This window comes from Sapajus apella, unplaced genomic scaffold, assembly GCF_009761245.1.
Source record: "Sapajus apella isolate SASKATOON/1434 unplaced genomic scaffold, GSC_monkey_1.0 scaffold23, whole genome shotgun sequence".
NCBI lineage: Eukaryota > Metazoa > Chordata > Mammalia > Primates > Cebidae > Sapajus > Sapajus apella.
In genome coordinates, this window is record NW_022436963.1 from 6,075,595 (window position 1) to 6,095,658 (window position 20,064).

General features: G+C 44.1%; 1 protein-coding gene across 9 annotated transcripts in view; it reads left to right on the forward strand.

Moving 5' to 3' along the window:
• Nucleotides 1-20,064, forward strand: part of CACNA2D3 (calcium voltage-gated channel auxiliary subunit alpha2delta 3) — a 933,834-nt gene that overhangs the window by 504,479 nt on the left and 409,291 nt on the right. For all 9 annotated transcript variants that reach the window (XR_004272347.1, XR_004272353.1, XR_004272348.1 and 6 more), the window contains 2 exons: nt 4,827-4,916; nt 12,758-12,871. Coding sequence is in view for 2 of the 9 variants with exons in the window: in XM_032289508.1 (XP_032145399.1) it covers nt 4,827-4,916; nt 12,758-12,871 (204 nt within the window). In the remaining 7 variants the exon portion in view is untranslated. The remainder of the gene's footprint in view (nt 1-4,826; nt 4,917-12,757; nt 12,872-20,064) is intronic.

A 20,064-nucleotide genomic window follows, 5' to 3' on the forward strand; every position in this document is an offset into this window, starting at 1 on the left:
GTGTCTCTATCCATTTAAGGAAACCTGGCCCTTGAAATGCAAAATAATTCCTTTTCCAAGGTCTATTAGATTATAAAGTTGCAACCCAGGAAGTTGGCATAGAAAGTGTTTAAGATGTATTCTGTTTTAATTTTTGCGTATTGAAGACAACCCTTTCTTTTAGTGAATATGAAATGAAAGTAGTCTCACGGTTTTTTTCTGTCTCCACAGTTCTTTCAGATGACTTCTTTTTTCGAGTCCCCCAGGGAGAAGTCAAACCAAGTTCCCTCACATATCAGAGGGAAATGAAGGCACAGAGAAGGCACTGTCTTACTCAGGCTTGTAGAAAGGGTGAATGTCAGAGCAGAAATTGGAGGGAAGTCCTGCCTGCCGTTCTGAGACACCGATGCTCTCACTACCCCATCCATTACTCAGACGCTTTCCCATCATTTCACAGCAGGCAAAATTGAGGCCAGAGAACTAAAGCCACTTGCCTCAGGGGTTTAGTTGGTAAATGGTACAACCTGCACTGGAACTCAGTCTCCTGACCCCAGCTCAGTTTTTTTCTTGTGACCAGAGTTCATAAGGCCTGTATACCAATTGCTTCTATGCAATGACAGTGATACGATGGCATTAACGTAACAATTTCTGGGTCTTACGTTGACCACACCAGGAGTAGAGAAAAATCTGTAGTGATGAGGACAGTGCAGGGCAGTCAGCCAAGCCCCTTCCTTTGCTTCCAGACACTGCCTTTGGAGTGAACATGGCTAGGATTGATCTTCAGCAGAATCACAAAGTTCCTTCATGCCATGGGTCATCAAAGCACTGGCTTTTAAAGCCTTGAGCACTGAGAGCCTGCTGTGAATAAGTGCTGTGTTTGGTCTAGCATAGGCGTGGTAAACCCATCGCACTGTACCATGGCTGTGATTAAGAAGGGGAGCGGGGCATAGAGGAGCAGAGGAGGATCACTTTAATGCAGGGGAAGCTTTCGCGAGGTATGGTCTCCACAGCCAGGGTCATTGGTTTGGTTGTGATAATCGTAAGGGATCTTTTCAATTAAGTGGCCTGCATGAGCTAAAACTGGGTAAGGGGAGGAGCAAATGTATTGGTTCACTTACCTAAAAGGCTAGGCCTGCCTGGATCTAGGGGCTCAGGCCTTGTTGTCGCTATTCTGTCCTGGCTCCTCCACGCAGGCTCTGCTCTCTGCAGCTGTTACCTCCATTCAGGTGTGCACCTCCTGTGCAGCGGCAGGGTGATTGCTGGCAGCCCTAGGCTTCATCTCAGCAATCCCCATGGAAAGAAAGAGTCCTTCCTCCCACATGCCAGCAGAAGTCCAGGGTTTGGGTCCGTGCCCATGCATGACTGTAGCCCTTGGGATGGAATTCATAGACCGGACAGGTCTGATAAATGGTCCTATCCCTTGATCTGGGAGGGAGGGAGAGAGACATTAGCTTCACTCAAACCATATGAATTATGGGTGGATGGGGGAGAAGGAAAATTGGAAGAAGGGGAATGGACGCTGGGCAGGCAAAACTCACACATGGCCCTGGGTCCGGGCCTTGGATCTTCCTGACTCACCATTAGTCCATGGCTTGCTGGGGAGGAAGGTCCATTTTAACCCCATCTCTGGGTCAGCACTGTCCAGTCGCACTTTCTGCAATGATGGCAATGCTCATTAATTGGCAGTGTCCAGTGCAGTAGCCACCAGCCACATTTGGCTAATGAGCACTTGAAACGAGGCCAGCACTACTGAGGAACTGTATTTTCAGTGTTAGGTAATTTTATTAATAATTAAATTTAAACGTAAATACTATACGTGGCTCAAGGCTACCTAACTAGACAGAGCCACTGTTAGTGGAGGACGCATCATGGAGATAGTTCCCTGGGAGGCGCGAGCTGGTTTTGTGTAGGAGAGTTGGGCAGAAGGCTGAATGCAGCCCCAAAGGCCAAGATGGTGGTCTGGGTCAGGCTGTGGAGGAGGAGAAAAGGGAGTTTGGATATGAGAGAAAGGAAGGAGAAAGAAACACGGAGAGTCCTTTATCTGTGGCATCATTTGGAAGTCCCTTACTTGAGAAAATAGTCTTCCATCTAATACATGGACTCTATTTGTACCAGGAAGAATCAAAATAACAACTGACCTTGTTATAAAAGCAATTGAAGGGGAGCTCCATAACATGCTCTTACATTTGATCTGAATGTTCAACTGTAAAAGCAGCCATTGCCTGAAGTGCCGCATGACGCACAGCTACACGTAGATGAAAAGAAAAATTAAATGTTGTGCAGGTTGTTAAAAAAAGTGCTCTGTTAACTTGTGTGACTGAGAGCGATGAAAGGCATTTGGCAGAAATGACATCAGGAGAATAGAATGGACTTGTCAAGGCAGAGTCTGGCCACAGTTTTGTGAATCTAGGGCTGGTTGAAGAGCAGCCTCTCAGTGAGCTGTTGTGATGGGTGTTTCATCATGCTCCATGTCCCTAGGTGGGTGTAGGAGGGTGTGGGGACCACCGTGTTAGACACCTTCAGAGCCTAAGTCCTCATGGTAGTCACAAGCCTGGTTTCCACAGGGGGTGGCTGTTGGTGAAGGCAGACTCTCCTGCTGCCTACCTGCAGCTGGGATGCCTGGATTCCCTGGACTCAGTTAGTTGCCTGAATTTGTTCACCAAGCATTCCTAAAGGACCTGCCATGCACTTACCATCCTGCTAGGCCTTGAGAAATGGGCAGGAAGAAAAGAGAAGCACAAAGCTTGGGTCCTGGCCCTGTGATTTGCCTGGTTCCCTGGCCCTCAGCATTCTCTCCCCTATCACTCAAACCATTTGATCATCCCCTAAAGACTTAGCTCCCACCCAGGAGCAGAGATTAAAGTGAGCATTCTGGAGCCAGACCGCCCAGGTATATATCAAGCCCATGGCAAGTGCCTGGCATACAAGGTGTTCAGAAAAAAAAGAAGCTTTTATTTTGCTAATTTAGAGAAACAACAGTTCCATAGCAGAAAGAAGAAGAGCCTTAGAGTAGGTGAAGCTAACCTGGATTGAAACCTGGGCCAGGCAGCTAGGTGGTGTGCTCAGCCTCGGTCTCTCTATCTCTAAAGCAGGATGATGGAACCTCACATGATTATCATGAAGACTCAGTTGCTCTGTGTTTTTTAAGGGCCTAACACCAGGCAGGCTTCAATAATGGTGGCTGCTCTGATGGGCCAGAAGGCAAGGTTGCTATGAGAGTAGAGCGGGCCAGGGAAGAGGGTCTTGTGGGTTGTATATATGCCCAAGGTGAGCCACTGGTTTCAAATTCAGCCTTGATTTGTGTTAGACCCAGGTGTCATTCAAACCTTATTACCATGAAGAACCCCCCCAAACTTTGGAGTTCACATTGGGACCATCTTGCCGGCAAATCTTCTGCCCATTTCAGTGACTGGGGGCTCCTACTGCTTCTGAGGCTCCTACTGCTACTGACCCAGGCAGAGGCAGAACAGCATCGTAGAACTCTCAGCATGCCCTCAGATCTGTCTCTATGATCCATTTTGATTCTGTGATCATTCCGGGGTCCCAGGGCAGTGTGGCCAATTAGACACATCAAAGAATGGCTGTCACGATCTGAGTGCTGATGGCATGCTTGGGGCATTGTTGGGTCCTAGGGCATGGTAAGAGAAAGAAAGCCACTCCTTAGCAAGGAAATCATGGGCAGATATTTTCCAAGATCTCATTCTTCCTGCTCCTCTCCGTCTTGGTGACTCCTCCAGCCAGTTTCCCCAGTGGACAAAAGTGTGGACACCTTTGGGGAGATAATAATTCATTTCAATAGAAAAAGCAAGGGGTTAGGAATGCAGTGATTGGAAAGCAAGGCCAGGCTGTGGTGCCACTGTAGGTGTGGGCTTTGGGTCAGGGGCACTCATATGTGCATGTGTTCCTGGACATGCGTCGCCTGCACGGACCGTTCCTGGGTATGAGCCTGAACTTGTTCTTGTCTCTTTGTTGGGAAGCAGAAATACATGGGGTTTCACAGTTACTTTCTTTTGTTCCCTTTAATTTCCAGCTGATTCTGGGCTTCTGCAGAGCCAGAAGGGTCTTGGGGCCTACGCTGGAAGAGGCTCGCTCCCATTCTCCTTATTTCTTAGAGCTCTTCTGGATTTCTAGCCTGTGTCTCTCTTGTTATAATCACAGTTTTCATGTTGTGGTCCAGTCTTTATCCTTGCTCCTTATAGGCATCTACTGAGCACCTTCTGTGTGTATCATACATGTGGTAGGAGTGAAGACAGAGTAATGCCATATATTAAGAAATGTCACAGTCTTGAGTGGGGACATTGTTTAATTATGCAGTGCTCAGTGAAAGGTGGATCTGAGTACCCCATAGCAGCATGGAGTCACAGAGGAAGCACTCTAGGCTAGTGTCAGAGGCTGGTGGTCTGAGAAGACATCACATAACAGGAAGCAGGTTATGGCAGTATGAGATCTGAAAAGTAGCTGGGAGACAACATGGCAGGAGAGGCAGGGAATGGGTTGAGAGTGGGTTCCCAGCGGAGGGGTGCGTATGCAGAGTCCTAAATGTGATCAGGAGTGGGAGAGTAGGGATAGGACAGGAAAGTGCCAATTTTAGATAAACTAAATGCTTTTCACCAGAGTTCAACTGATTTTCTTCCTAAACTGTAACTGAAGCTAAACCATGAACATTGAAGGTAAATTTTACATTGAGTAAGTTCTTATGTTTTGAATGCAGAAGGAAAAAGGAAATTATGACTGGTTGGATCTGAGATTCATTGTTGGTCTTGCCGTGGCGTACATCTAATTCATTCAAGGTTGGTGTTTCACATAACAGGACAGACACTAATGGATTTTCTGCTTTGTTGTTTTAGCACTTCAGGGAGCATCTGGACAAACTTTTCGCCAAAGGAATTGGAATGTTGGATATAGCTCTGAATGAGGCCTTCAACATTCTCAGTGATGTAAGTTCCTCTTTGGTTTGCCTTTCTCATCCCCTGGGCAATAGATGGGTGTTGTTTTAAAAAATTGTGGGCCAGCTGTGGCTGACACTGAGCAGATCTACAGGCATGGGATGGGAGAGTGATACTGGCTGGCCCATTTAGGTCATCTGGGGAACAGGTGCCAGCCAGTGAGGTCAAACCAGAGCAGAGTGGGGAAGAGAGAGCACTAGGGGATGAGAACTGGAAGCAGCAGGAGCCAAATTGTATAGCATCATAGAGACTCTAATGAGGGCTTTGACTCTGCGTGGAGTGGACAGCCATTGGAGGGTCTAAGCAGCGAAGGACACGATCTTGAGTTTTAACAGCGTTTTTCTGGCTTCTGTGTTTAGAAGCAACTCTAGGAGGGCAAGGACAATAGCAGGGAGGCCATTAATTGATCTGGGTAAAAATAATGGTAACCTGGGCTGGGAAGTTAGCAGTGAAGATGTTAAGAAGCAGAAAAGTAAAAACCATGCTAGGTATTTCAAACAGTAGGAGTTTAATTCAGGCAATTGATGGCATAAAAGATGGAAAAGCTGAGAAACCAGAGAATGAAGTGATCCACAGTATAGCATCATCAGGAGGCATCTCCTCTCTAGGGTAGAGGGTACAACAGGCAGGAAGGGTGACATTGAAGCCGAGTCACTGTGGCCATCCAGATGGGAACAGAACTGTGGAGGAGGCTACCCAAGAAGAACTGGGACCACAGAGGGAAAGACCTGTCCTATGGAAGCTGGAACTATGGAGGAGACATAGTCACAGCTAGAAAATGTCTATCCCCTGAAAGCATAGAGAAATTACTTAGAAATACCTTGGCTCCTTCCTTGCTTCCTTTCCCCTTTATATAATCCTCTTCAAAACTGTTGGGGAACTTGCATGCCATGGTTTGCAGGAAGAAGGCATGGGATAGTCTGAGAACAAACAGGCACTAAATGGAGCAACATCACCTTGAAGTGTCAAGCAGGAGCTGGGAGACCAGCAGAGGCTCCCAAGGTCTTGCTGCTGTTGGTCTCCAGGCAGCTCTGCAGGGCAGGCTGTTGTCATTTTGTAGGTCAGCAAGTAGAGGCCCAGACAGGTGAGTCATTCACTCAGTAGTGCATAGCTTGTATTGGGGTTAGTTACACCTGACTCCAAAATTTGAATTTTTACTACTCAGCTCTACTGGCCTCTCAAGCAAAGGTTAGGCCCTAATTTTTAGAGTCTCTTTGACCAATAATACCTATTGGTCAGGCCCAAAGGTGACTGTTTAGATCTCACTCCTGAGACAGTGTCATGACTGCAGAAGAGAAGAGAAAAATAAGGAGAGAAGGTGCCAAGTCAACTTCCTCAGCACAGAGCCAAAGCCCCTGTCACTCATGAACTCCACGGGGCTGCTGGCTACAGGATGTAAACAGTTATGTAAGAGTCCGTGTTGTGGACAGTACATCTCTGTTGACAGCAGAGTAATCGTTTAGAAGCACAGTTGGTCAGGACAGAGGACTGGGCTGCACTTACATTCTGGTTTGAACCCTGGGCAGGTTCCTTCTTTGGGCTTGGATCTCTACATCTCAGCAGGCTCTTTCCAGGTGGTGATATTGAAAAGACTTGTCACAATTTGAAGTTCACTCTCTTTTCATCTCAAAAACCTAGTGGCGGCCGGGCATGGTGGCTCAAGCCTGTAATCCCAGCACTTTGGGAGGCCGAGGTGGGTGGATCACGAGGTCAAGAGATCGAGACCATCCTGGTCAACATGGTGAAACCCCGTCTCTACTAAAAATACAAAACATTAGCTGGGCATGGTGGCGCGTGCCTGTAATCCCAGCTACTCAGGCGGCTGAGGCAGGGGAATTGCCTGAACCCAGGAGGCGGAGGTTGTGGTGAGCCGAGATTGCGCCATTGCACTCCAGCCTGGGTAACAAGAGCGAAACTCCGTCTCAAAAAAAAAAAAATGTGTTTACCCACACTTATTAAACCGGGAACACTTTATATCACATCGTCATCTCAGTATTAGCATCTTGCAGAAGTTTCAGACCACCAGTCACATTTTGGGGCATAATATCATTATATACTCCAAGAAGATGTATTCACACTTTCATGGGGACTGCTAAGACCCAGAAAAATCACGAACACGTGCTGGACTTTTTTTCTACCTTGAATCTTTGTGAGGGAAGCATTTTAAACAGGAAAACCCTACATACTCCTGTAAAATCACCTCTGGAGTCTGGTCAGTCAGGTAACCTGATGAACTGAATGTAGATCTTGGAAAGCAAAAAATCTGAATGAATGTTTTTTTTTTTTAAAAAATACAACAATAGGCTGGGTGCAGTGGCTCATGTAATCCCAACACTTTGGGAAGCTAGGTGGGTGGATCACTAGAGGTCAGGGATTTGAGACCAGAGTGGTCAACACGGTGAAATCCTGTCTGTACTAAAAATACAAAAAAATTAGCTGAGCGTGGTGGCAGGCACCTGTAATCCCAGCCACTTGGGAAGCTGAGGCAGGAGAATAGCTTGAACCTGGGAGACGGAGGTTTCAGTGAGCTGAGATCACACCACTGCACTTCAGCCTGGGCAATAGAGTGAGACTCCATCTAAACACACACACGCGCGCACACACACGCACACACACACAACACGATAAATGTTACAAAATGTCCCTGCTTGAGATTGGCTGGTGGTTGGCATTATATTTGTTTGAGTGCACATTTATCTCATAGGGAGAAACATCTCATATCATCTCTTGCCAGTGGGCCTTTGAATAGCTAAACTCTTTGACAAACACAGAAGTGGTTAATCTCCCATGAAAATGAAGCTTTATCTATTAATATTTTCTACTTCATCAGTATGACCTTTAAGTGATACTGTTATCTTCCTGTGTATTCTGCCTGCCATTGCAAGTCAATATGAAATAGAAAGTTATTTCTCTAACATACACACACACACACACACACACACACACACACACACACAGGCACACAAACACACCCGAGCAACAAGCTTAAACTTGTCATTGTGGCTGGAGCTTGGAATGGTTCAGAGGTGACTATAATTAAATGGAGTCAATTCTGTCTTACAATTACCTGCATTTCAGTTTCTGTATTTGCTCAGATGACTTAAAGGCTTGCAGTTGTTGACAGAAATGGCTTTGAAAGGAGCATTCAAATAAACTTCTAAGCCCCTTCAAGCTATCGATCTCTGCTGCATTCATTAGATTCTGTAAGAACACAGAGCCAGTTTGCTACAGTAGTTAGCATCTACCTTGTCATGTGACAACTGCAATTATCGTTTTTGGTGATGAATGTGATCTTTGCAGTAATTACCTTTTAAAATTTTTTCTTAGCCAATTAAATAAAATTCGGTGACATTTCAAAGACCGTTAATCACAACCAAATGCTCTAAATATCAGGATGCATTGAAAATTTCACTGCTAACTGATGAATCACTGAGCTAATTGTAGTTCATCATCGGGCCCTTGTCATTGTTATTATTATGGAAAACACTTTCATCACTCTTGCTATTCAATAAAAAAAAAGTTTTAGACAAATATGAGGAGAAGAGATATTACTCATCAAAGCATTTGAATTTAATTGCATTCTTCAAAATTCTCCAACTACAGATTGCGGCAGAGAATACCAGGGACTCAGCCAGAGAGGAAAGTAATGTTTTTAAATAAACAGTTCCTGGCAGCTCTTTATTCAAGTCCACATTATTCAGATATCTTCTTTTTTCCTCTCTTTCTTTCCATGTGTTTGGGAAGATTTTTCCAGGATGTTTTCAAATGAGTTGCAAGAACTATAGCCCTAGAGCATTCTGGTTTTCTTCCTCTCTGAAGCTTATGTGACCTGAAGCATAGATCACTTCTATGCATTGGCTCATTGCTGGGTTGATTCAATGGTGTGAAGACTGTGTTCAATGCAGTCTCCCCAGAACGTCTTCAGAACAACCTGTTGATAAGAGCAGGCTACGAGGCTGTTTTTTCTTCTGCAGTAAGGAAGAAAATACATTTCACAATAGAGTCTTAGTAGCTCCCCAGAGTGGGAAGGACAAAGTTCAGATATTTTTTGATACCGAAGTTTGGTTGCAGATGGACCTTTTAATGGGAGAGGAGGAAGCAGGCTTGGTGAGGACCAGGTAAGAATTCTAATATTTCAGTTGAGGGTTGGTGAACATAGCAAGGGGAAGATTTTAAGGTCAAGGGTTCAGTCTTAGGGTGTAAATTGTCCTTTGATACTTTCTATTGGAGAATTGATGGGTCTTTCAAGAAGTTCCTGGAATAAACAATGAGGTTATTTGCAAGTTTTATTTTCTGGGCAAGCATTTTCTGGAATAGTAAGTTATGTTGATAAAGACGGTAGAATGGTGATCACCTGGAAAGCTTTGTGGTGTGATAGCTAGAGTTCCAGGTGTTTCTGCCTACCATGACAGTGTCATGGGCTGTGTCTGCTCATTAACTCAAGTACACCTGTGCAGCTGGAGTTGCAGGAATGGCTGCCAGAGCCAGCACTACCGTGAGGAAAGTCCCTAAAGCACCAAATGTAAGGAGCACTCACCCTCAGGATAACAGCCCTGGTGACTCCCCTGTGACACTGAAACCCTAGAAGGGATGGAGGAATAGAGGCAGGAGGAGGAGATTAACACTTTTCAAGCCCCACCACCTATCCATGTGCTCACTGACCTTCCTGTATTACTGAAAGGCCATATTGTGTGCTGAATTGGAGAGTGGATTCTAGAGCCTGATAATCTGGATTCAAATCCCAGCTATGTCAGGTAGTAGCTGTGTGTCCTGGGGCAAGTTAGCTAATCTCTCTGTGCCTTAGTTTCCTAACTGTAAAATAAAGATAATGATAGTGTTGCAAGACTTTTCCTTAGCTCACTTAAAGACAGGGTCCTTGTCACATGGTCCATGTCACAAAAATTTAGGCTTGCAGACAATTTGAAGAGTGTGAAAAATGGAATTTATTTGGCAAAAAGGGAATAAAAGGGAAACCGTTACTAGCCCTGCTAGTACCTGCTTCCCGCCTCGGAGACTGAATCCCAGGTTCCTCACAGGAAGAGAAGCCAGGCTTCTCCCCAATGCAAATGGCACAGACTTCTGTGGCTCCATCCCAGTGAGCATTCCTCCCAGTGCGCAGGCTGTTTGGAGTTTTCCCAAGGAGCTCTTCCCACCTGGCTGTCTCAATAGTACCTACCTCAGAGGCTAATAAGGATTAAGAAAGTTCATATTAATGCATGCAGTCTGGCATATAATGAACATTGACCACTTAACTTGTGGTGTGCCAGCCATGTAAGGATGTTATTCTTATCTTGTATGTGGAAGAATGAATGCTCAGGAAGGAAACTTATCCCAGGCACACTGCTGTGTTGCTGAGATGGGATCGAGTGCTTTCTTTTATACCATGGTACCTTGTGCATGATTTGAGTTGGCTTTCCTGTGTCTCAGTGTGGCCATAAGGCATTCCATTCATCCTTTTCCCTACTTATCCAGTTATGTATGGTCTTCTCTCAAGTTACTACAGTTTCAGACTCCACATCAGACATCTAAGTGCATGAAGACTAGGCATTAATAACTTGAATTCAAGTTAATAATTTGAATGCTTCACTAACTCTCTCACTCACCAGTGGCCAGCCAGCAAAGCCAAGAGCAGCCACCATCCCTCCCCAGGGTCACGGTCAATAGATTGAACCTGCCAGGAACAGTCCCACTCAGTGCCTTTGCACTGAACATTTGCCCTTCCTGGAATACCTTTCCCTCAGATACTCACATTCCGCAGGTATAATTCAAATGTCACCTTCTCAGTGAGATCTTCCTTAACTACATTTTCTAGACTTGCCCCCTCCCATTTCCTATCCTTCTTTGCTTTCTTCTTCCCCCACCCTTAACATCACCGTTATCAAACATACAACGTAGTTTACTTGTTTACCTTGTTTTTCTATGTCTTCCCAAAGAGGATACAGAGCTTCCTGAGGGAAGGGATTTTTGTATGTTTCATTCCTAGTGCTATGTGGGCACTTAGCAAATAATTTTAGAACAAATGAATACACTTTGCAGATTATGATAGAGAAGGTTTTTACTTACTTAAGGTTGAAGACTTTTTGTGTGTTTACTATCTCTCAGCATTGACATGTAATTGTAGGGTTTTTTAAAGGACATGGTGTTACATTCAATTGCATCATTAACAGCATTCATTAAGGGAATTTTTCACCCTGATTCCAAGGAAGGACATTCTGCTCTGGCAAACATATTCAGTCACTCTAGCTGCCTACCACTCACAAAGGCCGAGAGCTTCTAAAATCTTATATAAAGCCGAAAGTTGGAGAAGTTTAGGGTTTTACATACCAGTGAGTTCAGTCTTAGAACTTCAGCATGCCATCCATACTAACATATAAACTAATATGTAAGTTTACATGACAATATAAATTTGAAAGGAACCTTTATTTAAAAAATGCTTGGACTTCTCGTGTGAATTGTCATGTTGTTGACTTTATTCTCTATATGCCTCAAACTTCCTTGATTTTATTATATGCCACATTTTATACTAGTCAGACCCACTCAAACTAGCCTCATTTAGATTTTGAAAGAGATGTCTCTCAGGTAGTCCATTGCTCATATAATGTGTCCCTAAAACGTCTCTGTGCCAACTTCTTTGGGCTTATTTCCTAAAATACAGCCCATGCCTAAAAATAAGAGGATGTGCCATCGTAGACCCTTCTTTCTCAACCCCTGTGTATTTTTTGAAATCCCCCTGTGGTCTGTATTTAGATCTCTTGGAAGAAAAAAAAAAGCCAAGCTCCATAAAGTATTTAAAGATGTTTTATTCTGAGCCAAATATGAATGACCATGTCCAACTTCAAGGGGTTCTAAGAACATATCCTGAAGTTGGTCGGGTTACAGCTTGGTTTTATACATTTAAGGGAAACAGAAGTTACCGGCAAAGACATAATACATGTAAGGTATACCTTGGTTCAGCCTGGAAAGGCAAGACATTTCAAAGGGATAGAGGGCACTTATAGGTCATAGGTGGATTCAAAGATTTCTTACTGGCAATTGGTTGAAAGAATTAAGCTTTGCATAAAGAGTTGAAGTCAGCAGAAAGACATTCTTGAATTAAGGACAGTGTGGAAGCCATGGTTTTATTATGTAGATGAAGTCTCTAAGTGGCAGGCTTCAGAGAGAATAGATGGCAAATATCTCTTTTCAAACCTTAAAAGGTGTCAGACTCTTAGTTAAATCTCTCCTGGATTAGGATAAGACCTAGTAAGGGAAGGAGATTCTCTAGAGAATGCAAATATCCCCCGCAGGAGAAGGCTTTATACGTCAAAATAAATATGTCAAATAAATATATTTTGGGGTAAAATACTTTTATTTCCTTGAGGGTCTATTATCTGCCTTTCGCTGCTATGCCAGAGTCAGGCTGGAATTGTGTATAGTATTGCTACAAAGAGTTTGTTTCGTCAGTTTTATGATTGCGATTGTAACATTAGTGTTGATCAGTTCTGCCTAAACTCCAAAGGGAGGGGGTGTAACCGGGCATGTCGGACCCATCCCCAACTTCCTGGTATGGCCTGAAGTACTTTTTCAGATTTTTTGGGATCCCCTTGGCCAACGGTAAGGTCTGTTGCATTGGTTGGAGGGCTTACAATTTTATTTTTGGCTTACAGATCCTTTTGTAAGAGCAAATGTAGTGATCTGTGTGGAGAGGCTTTTTGTGTAGGTCGTTTTGGTGATGGACAAGGTGCTCTCATTTTAAGATGCTTCCTTAGCCATAGGCCTCATGTCTCTGATTTTTCACTGATACACAGAATTTTCTGATGTGTATACTATTTTGAACCTATTTCTTTCCCTAGTTCAACCACACGGGACAAGGAAGTATCTGCAGTCAGGCCATCATGCTCATAACTGACGGGGCAGTGGACACCTATGATACAATCTTTGCGAAATACAATTGGCCAGATCGAAAGGTAAGTCGATGCTGATGGCATCTGTGCAGTGGACTCCATTGAGAATTTTTACTGTAATCTCCGCTTGTCCACGGGTAAGTGCCCCATGTAGACTTAATTTCATAATGATCTATGGCCTCTCAGCCTTATGTTTTTTGGTTGACCAAAACTGAAGTCTGGCTTTCCCTGTTGTCAAAATGAAACTTTTTTGAAGGAGAGAAGAAACTTGTTAAGGACCTATTGGACGTGTTCTGTGAAAAGATTCATTGTGAAGTGTGCTTCATCTGTATTGGGCTGGGCTTTTCTTTATTTCTGTTTTTCCTGGAGGCAGAGCTGCATGTTGGGCCCGGCAGCTGTGGAGTGGTGAGATCAGCCGTGGTAGCCCTGCAGGCCTCCCCTTGTGTATTGTATGTCTGTAGTTCCTCCTCAGGTCCCCAATACCACCCAGAAACTTCTCTCCATCCCCCAGTGCTGTTCCCCACCATTGTCAAAACTTGTCTGTTTTCTATTCTAATCCTGTCTTTGCTTTCCAAATTGACAGTTACTAATCTTATGAGGGTGTTGTTAGGTTATCAGTGACTGATATTAATATTTTTTGTGTCTTTTGAGTGTCTGAACTCAGAGATTGCTCAAGCTGCTATCTTGCCTGAGTTCCCTGGGAAAACCTTTAAAATTATGGATATCTGTATCCTACCCCACTACTCCAGCGGCAAAATCTCTGGGGATGTGGTTCAGTAATCCATTTTTTAACAAGTTCCTTAGTGGGCACCAGCCAGCAGACTGACAATTGGTGGTCACTGTCTCACCTAAAAGGTGGAATTTTAGCAGGGGAAGTCGTCAAAGTGGACGCTGTTCTGGGAGTACCACAAAGGTGTTTTTCTAGTCAATGTGCCCTTGCTGTTATCCTGCCTGTCTCTAAGGTGTGTGAGTCAGTCCAGGCCAAGTCCATCCCTCTGTGTCTGTTTTGCATACTTAATTTCCTGGAATTAAACTAACTAAACACACTTGGCAAAAAGAAACGGGAGACAAATGACAACTGTGTCCTCAGCTCTATCCAGAGAGCACATACTCTGAACATGAGATGGAAGATGTCATTCCATATTCCCTTAGTCACTGTTGGTCCACACCTGTCACTGGCATCTTGCCTTGCCAAGTGTGAGTCTGTTCTTGAAGACTGTGTACATTTTGTGCAACGTGGTGCCCAAATGGGTGCCAACTCCTTCCCCTGTTACCCAACCTTGAAAAGAGCCATCACCTCTGAAGCTGGAGAAAAAGCTGGCAGTGCTGAGCTGACTGAGTATGTGGGACTCTGAGATGTCTCCTGCCCGAAGGATATCCAGGAATAAATTTGACCAGCTATAAACACTGGGTCAGCCCAACCCTTGAAGTAGATGGAGGTTCACTCTTAGACAAGGTGATATTAGATGTCAGCATGTTTCATGTGGTAACTTCCAGAGACAGGTAGAGGCCAGAGTTAGTTCCTGATAAACCATCATGTGAAGGGAGGAGCCTGCTGGACACAGTTGCACCTCTGCAGCACATGGCCCCGTGCTGAGCATGGGGCGAGACCCAATCCACAGCCATGCTGAGTGGCTGAGTGACTGAGGGGGCCAGGAGGGAGGCTCCAGTACTAGTAAACATGAGTAGGGCCATGGGTATTTTGCAGCCGATAGAAAGTTCACAGATGCCATGACATCTCAAATCATGGTGAAGAATATTTTGCATTATTCAGGGCATTTTTAAAAAGAAGAAGAAAGTGAAGGGAACTTTTAATAAGCAGCTCTATGAACAGCAAGTGTTTTTACATGTGAGTTTCACATGTATCACATGAATCTTTCCCACTTGGTGACATTCAATGGATAGCATTTACCCGAGAATGTTGGCATTTAAACGCCCTGTCCTTAGTCATAGAGGCATAGGATGAGGGCTGCAAAGTCCTAATTCTCCAGACAAAACACAAATCTCAGTGTATCTTTCCAAATGAATAATATTGATCTTAGGCCAGATGTGTTCTTGAATTAATTCAAACCAGGATCCTAGAAATTTCAACATTACTTGAAGCAGTTTCATGTACTTATGAAGTGTTATCAAGCAGAAGTGGATTTTCTTTCTGTAGCGAGAGTGTCTTCTTTTATGATTAGAAGTTAATAGCAGCCTTTCTTCCCCTCTGCCCTATACTGGAGAGTTTCACAACATTCTTATACATATCCATTCTCTTATTTATGAACTTCCATGTGAGGGTGCAGGCAACAAACCCACTACCATTCAGCGTTGTGTTAAAATGAGATGAGCAATGTCTAAGCAGTCATCTTTCTCCATTATTTTGAACATTAGCTATTCAGTAGAGAGCTGTGCCATCCTGTAATCGACAATCTTCAGGATTGTAAAAACAGGAAGTGGGTTCAGGAGAGGGAAAAATGATCTCCAGGCTGGAATGTGATTCCCATAAAACAGTAGTTCTCAAACTTGAGTAAGCTTCAGGATCACCCAGAGGGCTCGTTCCCTTACAACTTCTGATTCAGTAGATCTGAATGAGGTGTAGCGTTTGCATTTCTAACTAGTTCCTGAGTGCTGCAGAGGCTGCTGGTGGGGAACCACACTTGGGGAACTACTGCCACAAGAAGGAGCCCAAAGAATAGGGTTTGGATACTTGACAGGTTTGCCATATTGCTGCCTTCTATTGACTTTTACAAGGACCTGTTTCCTCAGTTGAATGCAGTGCACAGGTTTGTGTTTCTTAAAAACTGTCAATTACCAATCAACATCAAAAGTCAAGATATTTGTATTAGTCTGTTTTCACACTGCTATAAAGAACTGCCTGAGAATGGGCAATTATAAAGAAAAGAGGTTTAGTTGACTTACAATTCTGCATAAATGGGGAGGCCTCAGGAAACTTAAAGTCATGGCAGAAGAGGAAGCAGTTTCGTCTTACATGGCGGCGGGAGAGAGAGTGAGTGAAGGGGGAAGAGCCCCTTATAAAACTATCAAATCTCATGGGAATTCACTCACTATCATGAGTACTGCTTGACGGAACCACTCCCTTGATCCAGTCACCTCTCTCTGGGTTACTCCCTCAACACCTGGGGATTACAATTCACGATGAGATTTGGGTGGGGACACAGAGCCAAACCGTATCATTATTCTATAAAATTTTGAAGTTGTAGCTTCTCTCATAATGGGTTTCACCTGGCACCTTTGGGCCAAGATTCCCATATGATAAGGCCTCTGCTGGAGTTGAGCAGCAGCTGTCCCCATTAGGCAGCAAATGCATGCTTCCTCTGGACATGACCCTCATCACCACTCTTCATTTCCTCTCAGCCCACTTCACTCACATGCTTGCCCTCCCACAGGTGTGGAGTTCCTGACCGCTGCTCTAGGGGAACAGGTAGTTGTTGTTCCCCAGCCTCCAGGAGTTTGTTCCCTTCTCTTAGATTTGTCCTGAGCCTTCCCTCCTCTCCTCCAGTGAGAGGCCATTTGTCCTGCCTGAGCCCAAAACTGGAAAATCCCTAGGAACTGTCTTAAGGAAGTATACCTTTGTGTCTAATATGATAATTGTTTCTGGACCTGTCTTTCATCTTCATTCCTTGGTTAGTCCATGAGAATAGGTTCTCTACTTCTGAGCAATCCTACTACCTTTCACCATATCCCAGTCCTGCCAAGAAGTATGGCATAGAGAGCCTAGGGTACCTGCCTGAGCCTTTCCCCCTAGTGCTTATGTCCTGTGTAATCTCTTCACCATCTGTGTGGGCAAGACCTGTGGCTTGCTTTTAACCAGTAGAATCTTCTAAAGGTGAAGGGATTTTGTCTCAAGTCAGTTTATTTTTGAGTTAATCAGAAGGGATATTATCCTGGGTGGGCTGGCTTGCTTGCTTGCTTTATTTATTTATTTATTTTTCTTCAGCTTTTAAGTTCCAGGGTACACATGCAGGATGTGCAGGTTTGTTACATAGGTAAATATGTGCCATGGTGGTTTACTGCTTGATCATTCTGTTACCCAGTTATTAAGCCCAGCATCTATTAGCTATTCTTCCTGATGCCCTCCCACCCCACAAAGGTGCCCAGTATGTGCTGTTCGTCCCCATGTCCCCATGTGTTCTCATAATTCAGCTCCCACTTATAATGGGAACATGTGGTGTTTGGTTTTCTGTTTCTGCCTTAGTTTGCTGAGGATAATGGCTTCCGACTCTAACCATATCCCTCCAAAGGACATGAGCTTGTTTTTCTTAATGGCTGCATAGTGGTATATGTACCACATTTTCTTCATCACTGATAGGTATTTAGGTCAGTTCCATGACTTTGCTATTGTAAATAGTGCTGCAATGAACATACATAGGCTGATTTATATTCTTTTGGGCATATACCCAGTAATGGGATTGCTGAGTCAAGTGGTATTTCTGCCTCTAGGTCTTTGAGGAATCACCACACTGTCTTCCACATGGTTGAACTAATTTATACTTCTGGGTGAGACTTATTTAATTGAGAATCCTGGAAAGTGGGACTGGACCCTCTACGAAGGCAGAGAGACTCTCCCTGATGGCATGTTGAAGTAAGCACCTGTTTGGAGAAGCCTATATGGCCAGGAACTACAGGCAGCCTTGAATGTGAGACTGGCTTCCAGCTGACAGCCAGAAAAAGGCTGGACCCTCAGTCTTATAGTGAAAAGAAATGAATTCTGCCAACAGTCTAGGTGAGCTTGGAGGAAATTCTTCCCCAGTCAAGCCTGCAGATGAAAACACAGCCCAGCTAGCACCTTGATTGCAGCCTTGTAGGATCATGAGCAGAGAACCCAGCTTGTTTGTTCTCTGCCCCAACACCCGAGCCACAGAAACTGCGAGATGATAATAACTGTACTGTTCTAAGCCACTATCTTTGTGATCGCTTGTGTTATAGCAGTAGAAAACTAACACAAGAAGTAAGGAAAAGGGAGAAAGGGAAGAAAATCACTGACATAGCAATGCTATAACACATCCCCAAATCTAGTGGCTTAAAATAATAGTAACTTCTTATTTCTTGTGATTCTGTGGGTTAACTAGGTGGTGGTTCCATTTTACGTGGTGTCAGGTGGGGTCCCTGGTGAAGCTAGGAGCTTGGCTGTTTGCCTTAGTTTTCCTTTCCATGGGCTTTCTATCCATGTGGTATCTCATCCTCCAGGGAACCCTATGTATTCACTGTCCTCAGTACAGTAGCCTGGATTACCTTACAGTGTGGCAGCTGGGTTCCAAGAAAGGGAAAGCAGAAGGTTGGGGAGCACACCAGGGAAGCATTTGTGAGTGAATTTGTAAAAGCTACCTCCCATCCAACAGGGCCTTGCTCCAAGCAACTGCTTAATAAAGCATTTTAGAGTGAGTTGGAAGAAGGAATGCATTATTGGTGATTTAACTGTGAGTCTATGAAGGCAGCATCATGATTGCTTATGCAATGTGTCCCTTGCCAGTGTTTCATTTCTGAGAGCAGAAATGAGGAGCTATTTATTCATTTATTGGATGCCATTTACTTTTGTCTAATATCCATTGGTTATGACTTAACAGCAGCTCTTACACACTTGGAATAAAATATGAACTCCAACATGAGAGGAACTCGTTCCAGGACCTGCTCAAGGAATAAAGCTGCATTCACTTAAATTAGAAAAATGGCTCTACCCCCCATGTATGTAGTTGCTCTTCCAAGTGAACTAAAAGAAGGAAAGGTCATGAAATTATTTATCATTACCTCCTCCTGATGCAGAAGACAGAGAAGCAATAGCTGGATGGGTAAGAAAATCATTAGCCAGGTTATTTAAACTAGAGGTTGGCAAACTCTGGCCCATGTGCCAAATCTGTCCCACTGACTGCTTTTACAGCTTGTGAGTTATGAATGATTTTCACATTTTTGAATGTTCAAAGAAACAATATTTCATGACATGAGAAAATTATATAGAATTCAAATTTCAGCATCCGTAAGTAAGGTATTATTTTGACATAGTCACACCCATTTATTTACATATTGTCTATGGCCGATGGCAGAGTTGAGTAGTTGTGACAAAGACCAGATGTCCTGTGAAGCCTAAACAATTTGCTATCAGGCCCTTTAAGAATATGTTTTCCCACCCCGATCTAAAGGAATTTGAAAAATTTAGACCAACCAGCGTATTGCTGAAAGTCATTGAGATACCCTCAGAATTTCATGACTCTGCTGAATTCAACAGAAGATGGTAATGATGGTTTCTACCTATTTTTCCACTGCTTTTTCCTACTTGAATACACAATTGTGTTAGTCCATTCTGTATTAGCATAAGGGAACACCTGAGATTGGGTAATTTATAAAGAAAAGAGGTTTATTTGGCACATGGTTCTGTAGGATGTACAAAAATTATGGTGCCAGCACCTGCTCAACTTCTGGTGAGGTCCTCATGCTGTTTCCACTCATGGCAGAAGGTAAAGGAGGAGCAGGTATGTCACATGGTGAAAGAGGAGGAGGCAAGAGAGAGAAAAGGGGAGGGGCCAAGCTCTTCTGAACAATCAGCTCGCACATTAACTAATAGAGTGAGAATTCAGTCGTTACCATGGGGCAGCACCAAGCCAATCACGAAGGATGCACCCCCATGACCCAAACACCTCCCGCCAAATTCCACATCTAACATTGGTGGTCAGATTTCAACATGAGATCTGTAGGGGGCAAATATCCAAGCTATGTCAGTTGTACTAGCCAGATAATAAATGGTAGAGGGCTGGGAGACTCGATGCCAAATACTCCTTTTCATGCTGTAGCTCCTCCTGCAAAAATGTTTAGCAGCCCTTTCTCCTTTTCTGTAATGAGTAGTTCTCTTTTCTTTCCCTCTCTCCTTGCTTCTCCGTCAGTGCTACCATCAGGACTGGGATATCTTAAATGGTGATGGGATTGCTTAGAGGTAGAGTGGGCTGCAAGGCTGCCCAGCCTTGGCCTAGAACCTTGGAATTAAGAGTCTTTATAAATGCTAGAATTGACTGCGTCTTGAAACCTGTTTTGGTGGTGACATGGACACAGGACAGAATTTCACAACTTTCAGGTCACTGTGGTATCCGGGAGCAAACACCCTGGAGAGAATCAGCCTCCCTCTGCAGAGGCCCGGGAAATCAGACTCCCTATCTCAGCCAGCTTGGGCTGCTGTGACAAAATATGAATGACTAGGTGGCTTATAAACAATAGGAATTTATTGTTCACAGTCCTGGTGGCTCGAAGTCTGAGACCAGGGTGCC